At 40.1% G+C, this 18,618-nt stretch overlaps 1 protein-coding gene across 1 annotated transcript; it reads right to left on the reverse strand.

Annotated features, from left to right (window-relative positions):
- Window positions 1–1,156: 1,156 nt before the first annotated feature.
- On the reverse strand, window positions 1,157–14,674 carry GDAP1 (ganglioside induced differentiation associated protein 1). The gene is made up of 9 exons (XM_083747978.1): window positions 14,589–14,674; window positions 10,692–10,729; window positions 8,508–8,604; window positions 6,352–6,614; window positions 5,383–5,575; window positions 4,520–4,693; window positions 4,069–4,163; window positions 3,343–3,457; window positions 1,157–2,947 (listed from the first exon to the last, which is right to left on the reverse strand). Exons 4-9 carry the CDS (start codon window positions 6,466–6,468, stop codon window positions 2,565–2,567), a joined length of 1,077 nt encoding a protein of 358 aa, XP_083604104.1. The 5' UTR covers window positions 6,469–6,614; window positions 8,508–8,604; window positions 10,692–10,729; window positions 14,589–14,674; the 3' UTR covers window positions 1,157–2,564.
- Between the last annotated feature and the right edge of the window lie 3,944 nt (window positions 14,675–18,618).

Consider the following 18,618-nt stretch of genomic DNA (forward strand, 5'->3'; position numbering starts at 1 on the left):
CAGATTTCCCTTTCCAATTGCATCTCCCTTGGCAGCTCTTTGTCAGCCATGTGCTTATGTCCTGCTTGCAGGTTTACCAAAGGCATCTGGCTGGTCATTATGAGACTAGCATGCTGGACTACATGGGCCATTGGCATGATCAGCAGGTTTGTCTAGGATGAGGAGCTTCAAAAAGCAGAGCATATGTAGGAAAGTCAAGTTTGATGAGTTGAAGAAACAACTGACTAACAGTTGTGTGTGTGAAACCTAAGTTCACCTATGAAACCTGTAGGTGGCTTTGGGAATGTTGCAATCTCTCCACCTAAGCTGTCTCATAAGGTTGTGATGAGGCTACTGTTATATTTGGGAATAATTCCCATATTGAAATTGGTGATATTTACTTCTGGAGGTAATATAAGCTCTTGGAAGGAGGGTGGATGCCTAATAAAACAAATATATGGTGTCATTCCTTAACAATGCCCTTTGTTAGAGCAAAGATTAGTGCAACTGAACATGCAGTATTGAACAAAAAGGTTTGGTGTAAAAATGCTGAGAAAACTTTCTCTTGGTTTTCGCACATACAGTCTGACAATGCAATGTTTGTGATCTGAAAACGAACTCTTTTCTAAATCAAATTTGCTGCAGGAGGATGGGGATTTGCATTTCCCTGTATCATATGGCGCACAGTATGCTTTCCTTGAGTCATCTGGGTTTGTTTTACTCAAAACAAATCATTTGTCCTACAGCCACCTCTGACACAGTGCATCTTGGTTGAACCTGCTGTATGTATGTATGTATGTATGTATGTATGTATGTATGTAGCCTAAGGGTTACATACATATGTGTGAACACTTCCCCCTCCAGGGGAAAAGGTTGGGTAATACAAGTGGCTTCTTCTGATGTCCTCTGGAGATAAGGGCTCCTCCCTTCCTTGTATTTGGAAGACCTGTGCCACAGAACAGAAGATCCTGTCCCAGGGTTGAATTCAACTGAGTCCTACTCAAAGAAGACCCACTGAAATTAATCAGCCGAAGTTAGCTGTTTCCATTAACTTCAGTGGGTCTACTCTGAGTAGGATTAGCAAGGGATATCAGACCCCAGTGCCAGATAGCCTTCACACCCTTTCCAGATCTAAAATATAATTACCCCACACTAATAAGACTTCATAACCAAACTGTTGGTTGGTAAACCAATTTTAATCAGAAAGCAAAGTACAGTTCATTGGACACAAATCTGTTTACAAATGTGTGTGTGTGTCTTTTCTGAAGAAATTATATTTGTGGAGAGGACATTTTCTGAGGCACATTATGGGCTACATTCATACACAGGCACAGAAAATATGCTTACATTAAAAGAAAAGCAACACACCTATTGATTTACACTCACAATATCCAATGCATGATGCACAGTGCTTCAGAATAGACTGATGATGCATGACACTCCTGTGCGAAGAATAATCAAGGCACAAATTCCATCAAGGTGTCTCCTCCTAATGGACAATCCACAGAGGTCCAGTGCCTAACTGTTATTTGTGCCTTGGAAACCCGTCTGCTATGTTCCTAATAACAATCTACTTTTTCATGTGCTTTCCTAATGTGATTTAAATGTGTGCTGCTCTGACAAAGTACATTCAACTAACTGGTGTTTTAGGAAAATGTGTTTTAATCCAGCCATGGTGCAACATATTAATTGATGTAAAGCTCCTCATTTTTAGAAGGGCCAATTTTACATAATATATAAGTGGTGGATTAGCAGAGGGCTGATCACACTGAATGATGAGAAATGTTGAATTGCCAAAAGACCACATAAAGTAAAATATTAAGGAATGGCTTTTAAGAGAGAGAGAGAGAGAGAGAGAGAGAGAGAGAGAGAGAGAGAGATGGGAGAGGGAGGGTTGTGTATTCTTTCCAACTGCATATTGCCACATGAGCCACAATTTGAAAAGGAAGTTATATCAGCTAGAATCTTGAGTACTGGAAGCAGAAAGAAGCCTGAAGATTATCCCATTATTTTACCCCCCTGCAGCTCCAAATGCCCTCCTGAACAGCATGAGTTGAGAGGATGAGAAGTTGACTCAAATCATGTGGAAGTTAACCCAAGTCATTACATGAGCAGAGCACCATTTGTGCAATGTGTATGGTCCTTTCCCCTCCCACAACTTTGGGTAATCCAATCTTCTTCTGGCACTATGCCCCATCCCGTGCTGCTCAGAAGGGTCCCTCAACCATCCAGAGAGATTTTTTTTAGCAGTAGAAAGGGAAATCCCATCCCATAGTTTTCTGCTCCCAGTACTCCAGATCCAAGCTATTCTTTCATTTTTCTTCAAGATTTCATTTCTATAAGTACCTGTGCGACAGCAGAAATCTACTCATATGGGGTAGCCAATATGGTGCCCGCTGATGTGGCTGGACTACAACTCTCATCATCCCTTACTAACGGCCATGAGAGTTGGCTGATGAGGATTGTAGTCCAACCACACCTGGAGGGTGCCATGTTGGCAACCCCTGTACTAATATATAACAATATTGTGGCCCATTACATCCTTGGTGTAATTGGTGGTCCTTTCACAGTTTGGCAAGAAACATCTACAGATAACTTTGCCTTGCTCTAATGGATGACAGCACATTGGGAAACCTCCTCCGGAGACACACCAAAGCGAAATACCCAATTCCAGCTAAGAAGCCAACCAAAAGAGTGGTGCCAAAAATCCTTGGTGCCCTCTTCTTGGCCACTCGAAATGCAGTTGGAAGAACTGCAGAGATTAATATGTTGTTGACATGTCCTAAAACCTTGTGGAATGCTTTTCTCTTCAAGACACGGTCATAATAGGCTTCCAAGTTAGGCCGCTTTCCGTTCCCCCAGTTTCTCCTTGCCAGTCCAATGAACTTCAGTCGATGCAATGTAACAGCAAGGGATACATCGGCCAGGCTGAAAAACTGACCGCAGAGCCAAGGCTGGTGTCCATTTTCTAATCAGAATGAAGGTTAAAAAAAAAGTTAAGTGGTTAATAAAAAGTAATAAGATGAGAAGGACCTTGGGTCTTATGTTTCTGTCACTGTTTTCTCTATTATGCTCAAATAGCCATCAGCCCCAGATTGTTCCTGGAAAAGGCATTAAATTGTTTGTTTATTTGCATTTCTAAATCTTCAATCTTAAAGCAACAAAAGTGCTTGAACAAGAAAACACTGGGAACCTTTGACTTAACCAATTGCAGTGCTTGGAACGAACTAGTTTCTTTTTAAAATGAACTTTCCATGTGCTGATCAAATGTCTGATGTGCAGTGCCAATATATCGAACAACATGCAATGCTTTAACTGAGACAGCTACACACTGACCAAGAACTAAATATGAAAATTTCCTACCTGGAGTCTCTTCATTCCTTCTTTGCAGCTCAGTCTCAACTTGATCCAAAACTTTTTCCAGCTCATCCAATATTTTCTGTAAATACTTTATGTTATCATGATCCATCAGTTTAGACTAAGGAAAATAAATAGATTATATATTTAATCTGCAGTCCTATTTCCTGGGAGTAAGCCCCATTGAACATATTGAGATTTACTTCCGAGGAAGCATGCATAGTATACTCATAAACCAGGCATCTATGCATCCAGTAGTGATCAGTGGAGTGTCGTAGCTAGAATAGCACTGCTCACCTGACTTTCAAACACAGAATGTTGTTGCTGGTTCCTGAGAGGTGGAGGGGCAAGATATGGGGAGTGCAGTGAGGGTGCAGCAACAAGAGTGTTCGTTTGGCATGATCACCAGGCAACACTCTGCTGAACTCTCCAGGCCTTGCCGCTCTCAGGAACCAGCAGCAATGCTCAGTATTTGGAAAGAAAGTGAGCAAAACTGGAACCCACTACTGGTTGCATAACAACACCAATACAAGCATAGAACAAACAAGCAACAGTAATAGCAAGGAGTGTGGCCACAAAAGCAGAGCTATTACAAAACATTCCCCTTAACCTTGACTTCTTCTGAAGATACATACATGCAATGACAAGAAATATATCACATTAATATCACATCCAAAGGAACAGTAGCATTCTAAGTTGGGTTTTTGACTGTCAGATATTGTCCATTCTTACTTTAAGACGTTTCTGCTTCGCTATATAGGCATCTTGAAGATCTGGGTTTTCTTCTGCAAGTTTCTTTAATTCAGACTCAGTATTGCCTATTTGGCCTGAAGAAACAATGAACTCATTAAAAGCTAATAAACCACGTCCGTCAAAATACTTCAGTACAGCTATATATTAGAACATATCAGTTAGAAACTCTTTGATTTAAGAACTTGCCAAATGTGCGTTGTCTGCCTGCTCCAATATCTGACATACTTTAGTACAAACACCTCTCTATCACTAATGCAGATTTAACCCCTAAATACACTATAATTAATTTGATGGAAAACAGTATTTTTTTAGAAAAAATGGTTTTGTTATTGTCAACGGAAATAGTTTTATGATAAACACACAAAAATAGAGTTAAAGCATTCTATCTAACACTGCACAAGCAGAGTTCTCATCAGACAATGGTACATACTACGAATTCTAGTTGTGGCGTAAGCTGGGATCATAGAATCTACTGCTAATTCAGGATGTAGGATGCATCCGTGTGTATAGGCATCCATTGGCAAGGAATCCAGGAGCTCTCTGTAGTGCTGAACCCTGGGATAGTACATGCTCCCTTCTTCTGGAATCAGCCTTGGAATGTTTTCTGGGGTGAAAAATTAGATAGATAGATGATAGATTAGATAGATGATAGATAGATAGATAGATAGATAGATAGATAGATAGATAGATGATAGATAGATAGATAGATAGATAGATAGATAGATAGATAGATGATGGTGAGAACAAAATTGAAGGATCAAAGTTTAAAGTCTTAGTCACTGCAATACTGTGATTGGAGAAGGCTCAATTGCAAACCTTAATGCGTTTAGGCAATAGTAGGAGAGCACTATTGCCTCATTCTGTGGTACTGCACAAGCTTTCTTTGCAGGAGATCCCAGGTTCAATCCCTGTTGCTTCTAGTTAAAAGGATCAGGAAACAGCTGATAGGGAAATCTCCTGCCAAAGTCCCTAGAGAGCTACTAGTCACAGTAGACAATAATGGGCAAATGAACTATGAGAGAGATGGGAGTAATAAAATTATAACCCATGTCAAAGAGTGGCTATAATTTTTATGCCAAACCCATCCCACAAAGTTTCCTAACCCCATTTTTCAGTGTGCCACAAGGACTAAACTGCACATTATGTGACCCTCCTGGAAGCATTTGTGCATCTGTAGACAATCAATAATATTTGGGCAATCGTTTGGGCACCTGTAAACAAATCCTAATGCAGAAAGGTGTAATTCCTACCCAACATTTACATTACGAAAAATCACCAAAGTACTCTTCTTACCATTCACAAAAGTTTCTTCAAGATAGTCAACAATCTGAGTTGCATCACAAATTATGTTTTCTCTGTGGACGAGTACAGGGACTTCTCCAGATGCATTTAAACGCATAAACCAAGGCTCGTTGTGTTCACTCAGTGGAAGGCTTACATCATGCTCTTCACATTTCAGTCCCTTTTCAGCAATCACCAAACGCACCTGAAAAATATATATGAACATTCCTGTTGAAGATTTACAGCTGTCCTATTAAAAATACGCATTTCCTATTAATAGAGTTTGGAAATACACATGAAGAATCTGAAACTAACAGCATTATTAAAACATTATACATATAACATTAATTAATTTGTTGTTGTTGTTGCTGCTGCTGCTGCTGCTGTTTTGAAAATGAGTAACATACTATTTAATTTGGTTCAACATTGCAGGTGGCTTCTGGTAGGGACATGCTCACAACATGATACCCATTAATTTCCTAAGTGCACTCTGTGGTCTCTGTAAAGAAAACCATGTATGAAAAAGCAAGCAAATATTGTTTCTTCCTTTTGCTGCTCAATTTATTCTTGGAAACAGCTAACTGTTTTAAAATGAATAAAATTCTATGACAGGTAGTCAGTGTGGTCCATTCTAGATGTTATTGGGACTACAGGTCCCATCATCCCTGACCCTTGGCCATGATGGCTTGGGCTGGTGGGAATTGAAGTCTAATAACATCTGAAGAGCACCACATTGGCTATCCCTAGACTATGACAATTGTAAGGGCTCTGAGGCCTGTTTAAGAAGCACACTGGCCTCACCTTTCCCTACTCTCCCCTCTGCCTGTTTTCTTCTCCAAATGCATTCTCACAGCTGCATTTAGATAAACAGAGTGTCCATCCACACCCAGCAACCACCTTTTAGGTGGGCAAAACGTACAGAGGGAGCTGTCCGGGTTCTGAAATCTGACATTCTTAGAAACAGCCACACTAGCTACTCACCTTTTGGGAACTGAAGGACTGAGTCCAATGATAGAGGATCAGTTTGTCATCTGTCTTCAAATATACTTCAGCTGGAGGCATTCCCCCTGCAGCCTGGTCCTCTTTCTCTTCTGCCATTTCACCTTTTCTCTCGGCTCAGCTCACCACTCCGAGATTCTACCTATGAGATTTTGTTCTCTCGTCGTTACTGAGTCTGCTCCATGGACTGAGCATGCTCACTGCTGACAGATGAAGCTGCTGTTCTGACGATGCCCTTAGACTCCCTTGGAACCCGAAATGGGAGAAGTGTTGAAATTGCCATCAGTTTGAAGCTAGGGAGATTTAAAAGAGGCACAGAGGGAGAACAACAACAACAGAGGGAACCTATATAAATGAAGAACACAAAGAATTGGTTTTTTTTAATAATATTTTTTATTAAGTTTGTAAAATACAGAAAAAAGAATAAAGAGCATGTTATAAAAGTAAAATAAGAAGATTACAAATTTTCTTGTTCTTTTTTCCAAATCTATTGGACTTCCCCGCATCCTCCCAACCCTGCATTCTCTGTGAACATAACATCAGCAATTTGTTAACTTATTTCATTACTTATTGTATCCTTCGTTTTATCATGTTACCCAATTTCAAATGTATTATAACCCGAATCATGTACATTTTCATTTAAACACAATAAAGTTATTTCCTTATTCTTATCTCAGACTTCCTGTACCTTAATTTCCATTTCTTTAGTTTAACATTACTGAAGCTAGAGTTTCCTAAAAGGTGCATTTTTTTAACATTCATACAACTTATAGTGTTTTTCCAGATAGTCCTTAAATTTTTTTCCAGTCCTCCTCAATTGTTTCTTCTCCCAAGTCTCGGATTCTGCCAGTCATTTCGGCCAGTTCCATGTAGTCCATCAACTGCGTTTGCCATTCCTCCAGTGTGGGTAAATCTTGTGTCTTCCGAAGAACACAAAGAATTGGAAGAGGGTTCTCTTGTATCCTATTTTCTAATTTGCAAAAAATAAAAAATAAAAATGAAGGCAAGACATTGTGATTCCAGTCAATAATTTAAATTTGAGGCAGCAAAAACCTGATTGCCAGACAGCCCTCCAAGAATTATTTGATTTGATTTTCACAAGTTGAGAAAGGAGGTAAGTTCCACAAAGAGAAGATTTTTAAAGAGCACAGGAGGCTACGCTAATCCATTGCAAGCTCAGCCTTCCATTCCTCTACTTCTACAATTTGATTAAACTCTTTCCTTGAATTTTAATGGTTCCTCATTACACTCCATGTTGATTAATTTACCTTGCTTTTGTCAAAGATGGTTGCATATTTTTTTTATATATTTCAGCATTAGCATGCATTTAATGATGTGAAATAAAATGTGCACTGCTGACAGCAGGGTGGAAATTACAAACAAAAATAAATATGTTTTAGAACCTAGGGAGCACAATTGTTTGTGTGCATGAATGAGATGTTTTATTTTCTGTCGGCTACCATAGCCAGCCTATAAAGAAAGGTGGGGAGCCCTTCAAGAATATTTTTTAAAAAGAAAAAGCAAAGTTAAGTAATGTTAAATAGACTATATGCAAATACAATAGGGGATGTATTGTGAGACATTGTCTATATTTGGCTACTACCAATGTTCTGAATAAATGCAACATTCAGAAAGTGAAAAATGCTCATTCAAAATCTATAAATACAAGACCAAAATTTGGTGATGGAACTCCAGATTAGCCAACTTCCTTAATAAGAGTGTCAAACTGCAATCCTGTACTGAATTAATTTGGGAGTAAGTCCTATTGAAGTCAATGAAGCTTTCTTTTGAGTAGATATGAATAGGATTGCATTGTCAGAAACAGAATTTATATTTATATTTATATTTATATTTATATTTATATTTATATTTATATTTATATTTATATGCAAGGGTATCACTAATCAGACACATTAAATCTGGATGAATAAATGATAGAAACGTAGCCAGAAAAAGGAAGAGTTCTACAACAATTTAAAACAGGGATTGGGAGCCCTTGGTCCTCTGGATGTTGCTGTACTACAAGTCCCATCATTCTTGACCACTGAGCATGCTAGCTGGAGCTGATGTCCAACAACCTCTGGAGAGACATAGGTTCTCCATCCCTGCCTTAAAGACAAATACATATATTGTGGCACTAACTTGCTTTGAGAGGAAACAGCTTCTGATGAAGTACACTCTTGTCTGTTATCAAGATTCCTCGAGATTTCTTGCTGTTTCTAGAAATCACACAGCCTGTAGGAGTGATGAACATGCATCCAGTAAACAGCATGTCCCTGAATGACCACAAGAGGTCTCCATATTTCGAGAAATGGTTGGGGAAATGGAAGGGATTTGGGAGTTTTTTATCTGTGTGAAGTTCAAAATGAATGAGTTTTGATTTTTGTTAACCAATTATATGCTTTTTGAATCCATATATCTTTGTATCTTCCTCTAACTCAGGGTGGATTACAACAATGTAAAATCATAATACAATAATACATATTTTAAAATGCAAGGCATACATACAAAGAGGAAAGTTTTAGTTGAAACCCCCAATGTGCATATAAACTATATTATGTGACATAATTATGAATCATGTGTATATGTGTAAAGCAACAACAACAAAACCCTGCAACTCCAAACACATCTCTATTCTACATGAGACTGACCAATGTGGAATCTGCAATCTGCTTGGCTCTTTTCCCATGTTTCCCATGGGAATTTTCCTGGGGAAGAAACCCCAGCCATTTTGGAAGGTGCTTCCTGTATTCCCAGTTGTACATAATTCTGTACAAAAACAAATGTCTAGAGTAATGAACAGACCGAAGTTCTGGAGCAGATTGAAGGCACCTGTGATCATGATTTCTCTTTAAGGACATAAGGGCACTGCTTTCTCCCTCAGTGCCTCATTCGTTGGCAACGAAGGTGGCAACCATTTCAATTTAATACCAGAAGTGCCGTACAAATTGGACTGTCATATTGTGTGCTATCATATTGCACTAGGAGCGTAAGAAGGCACCATCAGATAAGTTCTTTAAAAAGGAAAAAAGACTACTTTTACTACTACTCACTGCTCCACTCAAATCATAAATGTGAAAATGTGATCTGGAAGCAGGGGAATACAAGAATGGACATGGATAAACAACAGTAGACAAAAGCCATTTAGCTGCTGTTATGAAACTTTTGTATCCCTCGTGATGCATAACATGACTTAAGTAGCATAATACTTTCCTAGTTGTCCATATTCAAAGTTAAGACCCTACCCTTCAAGTCCTAAATATACTTAGTAGTGAGATCCACTGGGTCCCATAGGACTTTCTCGTGTGTTGTTGCCTTTAAGAGAGGGGCCAGGCAATTGCTTGGGATTTTTCCAAGCTCTCTTACACACTTGCTTTGTAATCTCGGCAAGTCACATAAGGTCCTGTTATATCTGCAATGTGAGAGTGGTATGTAAAACTGGACATCTTACCTACAGATCTGCTGCCTGTGTGAACTGAGCCTCAGATCTGATTACTAAGTACAAAATATGGGGACTGCTACAGTTTGTTTTAATAAAGATATTTTATTTCAAAGACTACAACTGAAAAAGGATTTATAATGAAATTACATTAATGATAAATGCATTCTGCTGTTCTTACCTTACTAGCCTTCTTTTTTTTAAAAAAAAACAACAAAACATCCCAAACAACTAATGTACTCACTATGGCAAAGCTTCAAATTTAGATTGCATTTCATCTTAGAAATGCAGAAGAGCAAAAACAGAGTCATCCTATACATGTTTCCTCATGAGTCTCAACAAGTTCAGTGTAACATATTTCCTGGAAAGTGTGGTAAGTATTGCAGGCTGACTAACCAGACAAATGAATGCATGTTCTCTTAAACTAAAACATCGTGATTATAATTAGATGAAAAACCATATGAGAGAAGTGACTATTGTGATTTAATTCGTATAGCAACTCAGCAGAAAACAGTTATGATCTCTAGGAGTCACCCTGCTCTGAAACGACTCATTTAGGGTGACAGTCTAAATTAATTCATGGATCTACTCTGTTCATGCTCCCCACTGAAACCCCATTGAGCTGTGTAAGTGATTTTCATGTTGCTTGTGTTATTATTATGCTTATATTAAAATCACACTGTCCACAGAAGAATCAGAGCTACCTAAAAGGACAAAACACTCCACTACCCCACAATTTCTTTTATTTAAAATGTAATCACCAAAAATCAGCATTTTCATTTGCAAATGAAAGTTTGCTAATTCAGATTTACTAATGCAGCATTTACTGAAGACTCCTTAGATTAAAAATATCCAGTTGGAAAGAGACAGTGAAAATACAAACCCTGGACTTGTAAGTGAGAATGACGTTGACTGTGTGCCCTGTGTGAGAATGGGAGGGAGAAATTAATAGAGCAGGCAACAGCATGTATCTGAAATAACAACATGCATTCAGCAATGCCACAGTAGACTATTATATCAGCATAGAAAGAAGTAAAGCAGAAAATCCTCAAGAGAACATCTAGCTATTTTTTTCAAATTATATAGAGAAAAGTAAACCCCAAAGGGAAAACATTTTATCATATGCATTGTATTGTATTGTATTAACAGTGAATTTTTATACATTATTTTATACACCAGGGAAAAGAAAGTTAGCAGGAGGAGAGAGGGAAAGCAAATCCCAGTTCATCCACTATCAGAAGAGGCATCTGCCCCCATCTTTCCCTCTGAGAAAGAATGAACTGTGTCCATAGGAGCTAACACAATAAAATATTTGAGGGTGCTGGGCCCCCACAAAATTGATGGCCATTCCCGACCCTTGAAGTACTGTATCCCTATTCTCCAGGGACATCCCTGATTTAGAGAAGCTGTCCCAGTTTCTGATTTGATTCCAGAATGTTCCACTCTTCCATAGGATGTCCCTATTTTCATTGGATAGAAGTTGAAGAGTATGGAGTTACCTGACCCCCCCCCCCCCGAGCCATCTGAAGGCAATCCTATATAGGGAAGTTTTAAAAAATGTTTTATTATGTTTTTATATATGTTGGAAGCTGCCCAGAGTGGCTTGGGCAACCCAGTAGTAAGATGTGTGGGGTATAAATAGTAAAATTATCGTTATGGAATGGGATGTCCCTATTTTCAACAGAGAAATGTTGGAGGGTATGCCATTCCCATTTAAATGGTTTGCGTGCACTATGTCATGTGATCATTTATGTGGAGCAGGGCTTACCCGAGCCCCCACAATATTTTATTCAAGTTGGCACCCCTGGCTGCGTCCAACAATGATGCCCACTTAGGCCAAAGCTTCATCTGTCGGGGAGGGGATGATGGAATTATGCATCCAAAGCCTTTATTTGATTGTGTGTTGACAGAAGAGGAGCCCTGCTGGGTCTAATCTTGTCCAGCATCCTGATTTCCAGCACAGGCCGGCCAGGATATTCCCAGGAACCAGAGTAAAGTTACACCAAATCCAAACTCTATTGTTTGACTTACACCACCTTTTTTGCTAGCTTAATTTATGCTGGGGTTCCAGGTCACATAACCATAGCTGTCAAGTGTCCCTTATTTGAAGGGACAGTCCCTTATTCCAGCGCCATGTCCCGCTTCTGTCCCTTGTTGATTGGTGTCCCTTAAATGTCCCTTAAATGATGTCCCTTCAATTTCAAAGGAAGCAGCTCCTCTCCCTCCCTCCCTTCCTGCCAGCCAGGGAGGAGGGAGGCTCCAGCTGTGTTGCTTGGCTGTGTTGCTCGCCCAATAAGAAGTCTAAGAACGACTGGGGGGTGGAGCTTGCATGCCTTGTGTGTGGCTAGTTAATGCAAGCTGAGGGGTTTTTTGAATGCTGGACGCCATTTTGTTGCACGTGCTGTTGCAAACTTTGCAGTGCAAAGCCAGGCCGGGGAGCCATCTTAAGTTGAGGCTGCGTAGGCCTTGTGGTGCATGTGATTCAGATTCTATTCAGTTGAACCTCTGGTTACAAAGTTGGTTGGACAGTGTTCTCGAAGCTACCAGCATGAGTTTGACCAGACTGCAGGAGGACAGGAAGACTGGAGTGCCTGGAACAGGTGAGGCTGCAGGTCCCTTATTTTGGCTGCTGGTCCCTTATTTTCTTTTTCTTTTTTCAAATTCTTTTTATTGAGTTTCACTTAAATAACCAAAAAGGAAAACAAATCAACAGTTACAAAGAAAAAATATCTGAACAGAACATAAAAATAACATCAGATTCCGTTACAGTTCTTTGTCTTCACACTTAAATCTTTATATCTTTGAATGCTTAAATCATTCCTCTACACACCTATTGACCTCCATCCCTCCCGATTTCAGGCTTCTTAGTGTAAATAATTTCTTTCTCCTGCAGCTGATAGTTGTTAATGGTTTACACATTGTAAGATCTATATCAAACCTGCTATAGTTTTTAGGTTTCTATAATTCCCTTCAATGTATATCATAAATTTATTCCAGTCGCTAATAAACTTTGTATTTTTTTGATTTCTGATTTTTTGTGTCATTTTTGCTAGTTCAACAAATTCAAATAATTTTATTTGCCAATCTCTAATTGCTGGGGTGTTTTGATTTTTCCAGTTTGGGGCAATTAATAATCTAGTGGCAGCTGTAGCATACTGGAATAGTGTCTTATCTTTTTTGATTTCATCCCCAATTATTCCTAGTAGGAAGGCCTCTGGTCTTTTGGGAAATGTGTATTTGAATTTTTTTTTTAGCTCATTATAAATTTGTTCCCAATATTTCTTCATTTCGTCGCATGTCCACCACATGTGGTCCCTTATTTTCAAGGCTGCTGGTCCCTTATTTTCAAATCTGTAAGTTGACAGCTATGCATAACAGAGCTGAACAGGGTTAGAATCCAGCCTAAGTCCCCCCACCCCCTCTGGTCCTGCCCTCACCGCACTCCTCTTTCAGGATTAACACCAGTTTGGGATCCACTGGCCCAACTCAGCCAGCTGAGTCAGGATGGGGGAGATATGCCGGCACGTGTCTGGCTGAGCCAAGAAGGAGAGAGAACATGAGAAAAGCCCTGCTGGATCAGTTCAAAGGCCACCATCCGGTTCTGACAGTGGCCATCCAGATATCTATGTGGGGGTATTTGTGATTCGGAAGCTGCTATTCAGAGGCATACTTCTGGCAGTGGAGGGAAGTCCACCCACAATTTCCTTCCATATGTAACAGCCAGTAACATTGCCAAAGAGCAAAGGAGACCAAAGCAGTGTGAGAAGATGGATGAGGAGAAGAAAAAAGACAAACAAGAGAGATAGCAAGGCTTATGGGCAAGACTGCATCATGGCTGCATCCAGTCAAAAACTTGAATTGCATGCCATCAGTAAGTTTTGCAATTTGTAGCTAAGAGCACATATGTTTCAAGGAAGATAAGCACGTCTTATCCTGCCCATTCTACAACAATATTGCTGAATGTCCATTTTCCAAATAGGTGAGATGAAAACATGTCTAGGCCACTCATTGAGTCTGCGGCTGAACCAGGAATTCATTTGACATCAATTGCCAAAATGCTATTCACAAGACTAATTTCCTCTTCCAAACCCCGCCCCCCAAAATAAAGGCAGCCTGCCCTTTGAAAAGTTGTCAAAAACCAAATTATTTTCTCATGTATCACTGATCTCATGTATCATTGCTCCAAAGTCAATGCAGCTATGCTCTGTAATTTTCTGATTACTCAGGGTTTTGTCTATACCTCTACACAATACAACTATGCAAAACTGCAGGTTGTACTTAAAAAAAAATCAAAGCAAAGGAAGAGTTAGTGATTGGAGGTGGTGTTATTTTAAAAAGACATATACCGGTATTTCATCTTTTTAGAATTTATATTTCACAGGCATTTCTCAGCCAACTGAAAAGATAGCTGGAAATATTTGTGCATGGTGGATAAATATAGTACTCTCCAGTGCTTTTTTTCCTTTTTTTAAAAAATGGTATTTGAAGAAGTGTGCATGCACATGAAAGCTCATACCAAGAACAAACTTAGTTGGTCCTAAGGTGCTACTGGACATATATATATCAAAATGGCTACCTACCTGAATCTTAAAAAAAAATGTTTAGGGGCACTCTCACCATTTTATACTTCAAATCAGGGAAAATAAAAACAGTAAATGGACAAAAGTACAAAGATTCACAAAGATTGTTTAGGGGGCATGAGTACCCCTTCGTACCCCCCAGGGGAGAATCACTGGTGCTCTCTCATTTGAAAGCATTTTTAAATTAGTGAAAGAGATACATGGAATATTGAGAGGGTTTTGTCTACTGCATTTTGTGTTAACACTTTCATACTTCCACCACAGATGGTTGTGTAACACCAAAGAGAATATTAGAGGCAGAGAAAGAACCCTTTCAGTCTTCGCTTTTCATTATGCAAGGAGTTGCATGCTTCTGTCAGTGCCACAAATAACAGCAAGCTCTCACGCAGAACACACTCCCATATCTTGAAACACTGAGTCAGCTGCTGCTTTAATATATGGCCCAAGAAGTTAACACTCTCTGCTCGGGGACCATATGCCCTCCTCCCGTTTTTGCTTGATGTCAGCTTGATCAGGACAGGAATTAAGTCTCTCTTAACCACAGCTACTTTTGCAAATGTTTTATCAAAGCCTTTGAATGCCTGGCAGCCAATGGCCCCACTGGGTACTGGGAATGTGATCTGGGTCTCCGAGTGGAGGAGCAGCATGACCATATTTACGGCTGTTGCTATTCTGGGGCAAGCATGCTGCCTCCTCTCTCCTTGGCACCAGAAGCACATTGCCTGTCCCTTCGTCTTTCAACACTCACTTCTAGCAAGAGAGGATGAAGTGAAACATACAGTTTACTTGGGAGGAAAATTGCTTGCATGCATCAGTTGTTTTAATGGTGGGGGGGGGGAGGGAGAATCTTAACTGGATACCCACCCTAGGTATCCACTGTACACAATAACATGGTTTAGTGGCAATTTAATATGCTTCTTATATTTAGGCATTATAGATCTATAACTCTTGCAGCCTGTTCTTTGCTTATAAAATACAGCTAATCTCAAGTGTTGGGTCATACAGGTTCAAGGCTGTGTTGGGTTATCATCACCTACCACATCTTGGCTTGCCGTCATATTTAGCAAACTGTATAAAGCAAGCATCAGCATGCTTGTTGGGTGCTGCAAACACTGCAAAATTCCTACATGTGAAACACTTTTCTGTAGGTATTAGCATGCAGCACCGTTGTAGCTTTGCCACTGTTAATGCTCACCTGCACATCTGTTTTACTGGAAAGTTGCAGTGAGCAAGAGCTTCAAAAATGAGGTTCAGATCTGTGTGATTGTCATGTCTCATGCTCTGTTTAGAGGTGGAATATTAATTATTATCCCTGTTTGCATTTCATTTCATTTACAACTTCAACTTTACCACCAGATGAAGTGTAGCTGATGGGTCTCAAACCTTTGGTATTTGCCAACATGTGAATATAGCTCCAGTGGATTGAGTCGAAGAGACCAATTGTGGGTGCTGTAGAGGGAAATGAGGGACAGATGGGACTCGTCAACCTGGGAAGGTAACACATCTAGAAGAAGGAAAACTCTGATCCTAAACCTTTCTGCCTTGTGGCTATATTCATTCATGAGAAAGGCTTGGGAAGTAAACTCTGAGGGAAAATCTGTACATGCTGCCAGGTGAATCTTCTTTGGGAGAAGAAAAGGCTAAAGTGTAAGTCTTACACAAATCCAGACTGGAGTCCCTAAAACGTCTTGTATGCCTCCTTCTGGCAACACCTTCAACGAAGCTAGTGCCAAACATTTTGCTCTGCTATCCTTTGGACCACATCAGTGAGACCGAGAGGGGGATACTGTTATCTGGGCAGCCCAGGACCTCCATACACACTGCCCAGGCTTGCACCCCAAAGAGGTCACTTTGGTGCTGCTAACACAGCAAAAACAACACAGGAGGCAGCAATTATAAGTTACTGGTCTCCGCAGGTTTCACTTCACCTCCAGAGGTGAATTCCATTGCCTCTTGAGACAGGTGAATGCCAACAAATTTGTGTGTGTGTAAGAGAGAAGGGTGTGTGAAAGTTAATGAGCTAGAAACCATGGTCCCTCATCTTCTCCAGAAACCTCCACTGAATAGTAGAAGTGCAATGGGCTTGTGTCTGTGTGGGTGCAGGAGGGGCAGACTACACACTTGCCCTATATCTTGACTTACTGGTGTATATATCTCATCTCCTCAAACCTTTTATTAGTGTCACATACAACATCCAAAACAAATCAATACAGAATTACCACTTCCCCAGTGGCACAAAACATTTGCTAAAAGAAAGGAGGCAGAGCAGTCTATCGTCACATCTCTTGGTCTCCAGGGAGATCAGACGTCTGCAGTGTATTTCGACGACAAAAAACCAAATAGAGATATTTGGGCCACTAACTTGGTGTGCTCCTGATCATTCCCCAATAATAGAAAACGTATGGCCTCTGACTCTGGTTTCCATTTGGGGATACAGAGTTGATATAGAAATTGCTGGTGGAGATCAGCAAATAGTTTACAATTGAGAACCATATGTGTATGGGTTTCCACCAGCTGGTCTTCACATGGGCAAGTTCTTTCTCCTTCCACCCTGCCTGAGAACCTTCCCCAAAGGAGGTTTGATGGATTTAAATTAAACCTGGCCAGCGAAAATGCCCTTCTTTCTTGAGGGTTAAGCAGAAATTCAAGATAATTATGGTTAGTTTCATGTGCCCAAGAAAGTTGAAAATAAAGAGAGGAACATGTATTCTCTGATGGTATATATACCCATCACATCCTACAGGTTCAGTTCAGGTCATTTGTGATTATATCAAATTTAGGATGCACAGACAATCCCATGTTGCAAAGGACAACTGGCAGACTTTCAAGCACAGCATTAAGCCACCCTGCAATCATATGCACATTTATGTTCTGCTTGAGGGCTTCCTATAAGCATCTAGTTGGCTGCAGTGAGAACAGGATGCTGGACTTGATGAGCCTTTTAGTGTAACCCAGAAGGGCTCCTCTTATGTTCTTATAGGGCAGCACGGAGACAGTGATGATTGCAGGATGCCAAACATGCCACATGTGCCAGAATAGAAGTGGACACACCTGCAATAAAGCATGTCATCCCAGCCCAGGAAAATTGGCTTCACATCCAGTAAGTCCCATTGAAGTAGCAAAATATACTTCTGAGTAAGCATGCTTAGGACAGTACTATTAATAAACAATGAAACTTCCTATGCACTAAGTCCTATTGAATGCACGGGGGCTAAACCCAGAACAAGCATGCCTACTGTCAGTTCTCAATGTCAGAATACTTCTGTTCCATGTTTTCTAAAAAGCCTGTCATGGCTGGGTCTTGGATATAATCTAACAAGAAATTAGATATTAGTGTCTGCAATGATGTATAACCATCTGCTCTCTGTGCAACCAGATGTTGTAAACTCAAGTGAAAATGTTGAGCATTAGCTTTCTGCATCACACAGAAAGAGAGTAAATATGATGAACTAGATGGTATAGTTCAATGCTACATATTTCTATCCAGTATTTATTGCTAACAGGTAAGTATCCTTAGGATATTAGCCTCAATTGGCTCTAGAAAGCTCAATGATTGTTGCCCATCTCCGCTCATGAGCTCACCTGCAGAACCAAAGAGAAAAATAAGGGTTTGGTTCTTCCCAGCATGATATATACATGTGGGCAAACTGGAGGAGAGGAAAACAATACTTAACAAAAAGCATATGAAAACAGCGGGATAGCCCAGTGGTTGACATGACGGTTGATGCAAAAGAAGAACCCTATGTAATCAATGTGTTTGAACACGGTTGGTAGAGCAGCTGCCTTGCATGCAGAAAGTCCCATGTTTAACCCCGGGCATCCCCATGTAGGGCTGAGAGGGATTCCTGCTTGAAACCATTGAGAGCTGCTGCCAGTCAGTGCAGACATTACAGAGCTAAATGGACAGGTGGCCTGATTTTGGTATAAGGCAGCTCACTGTGGTTCTTATGTAATAAAAACGAATGATACTCATTTGACCTCGCGAGTTACTTCCCAGTTTTCCACCTGTGTAATTCTCCGCTTGAAAAACTTCAAGAAATATATCTGAATAAATATGTGTTGTAGTCAACTAGGTTCTACTCAGAGTAGACTCATTGAAATTAATGAAATTAAGTTCGTTATGTCAGTTACCTGGATGTAACCATGTTGTGCATAACCTTGGCAAGGCCTGCCTTTCTGAGGAAAGGTCTTAAGTGCTACACTAATTATCTCTGTTTCCCTTATTCAAGA

Source organism: Podarcis gaigeae, assembly GCF_964106915.1.
Source record: "Podarcis gaigeae genome assembly, chromosome: 7".
NCBI classification, from domain to species: Eukaryota; Metazoa; Chordata; class Lepidosauria; order Squamata; family Lacertidae; genus Podarcis; species Podarcis gaigeae.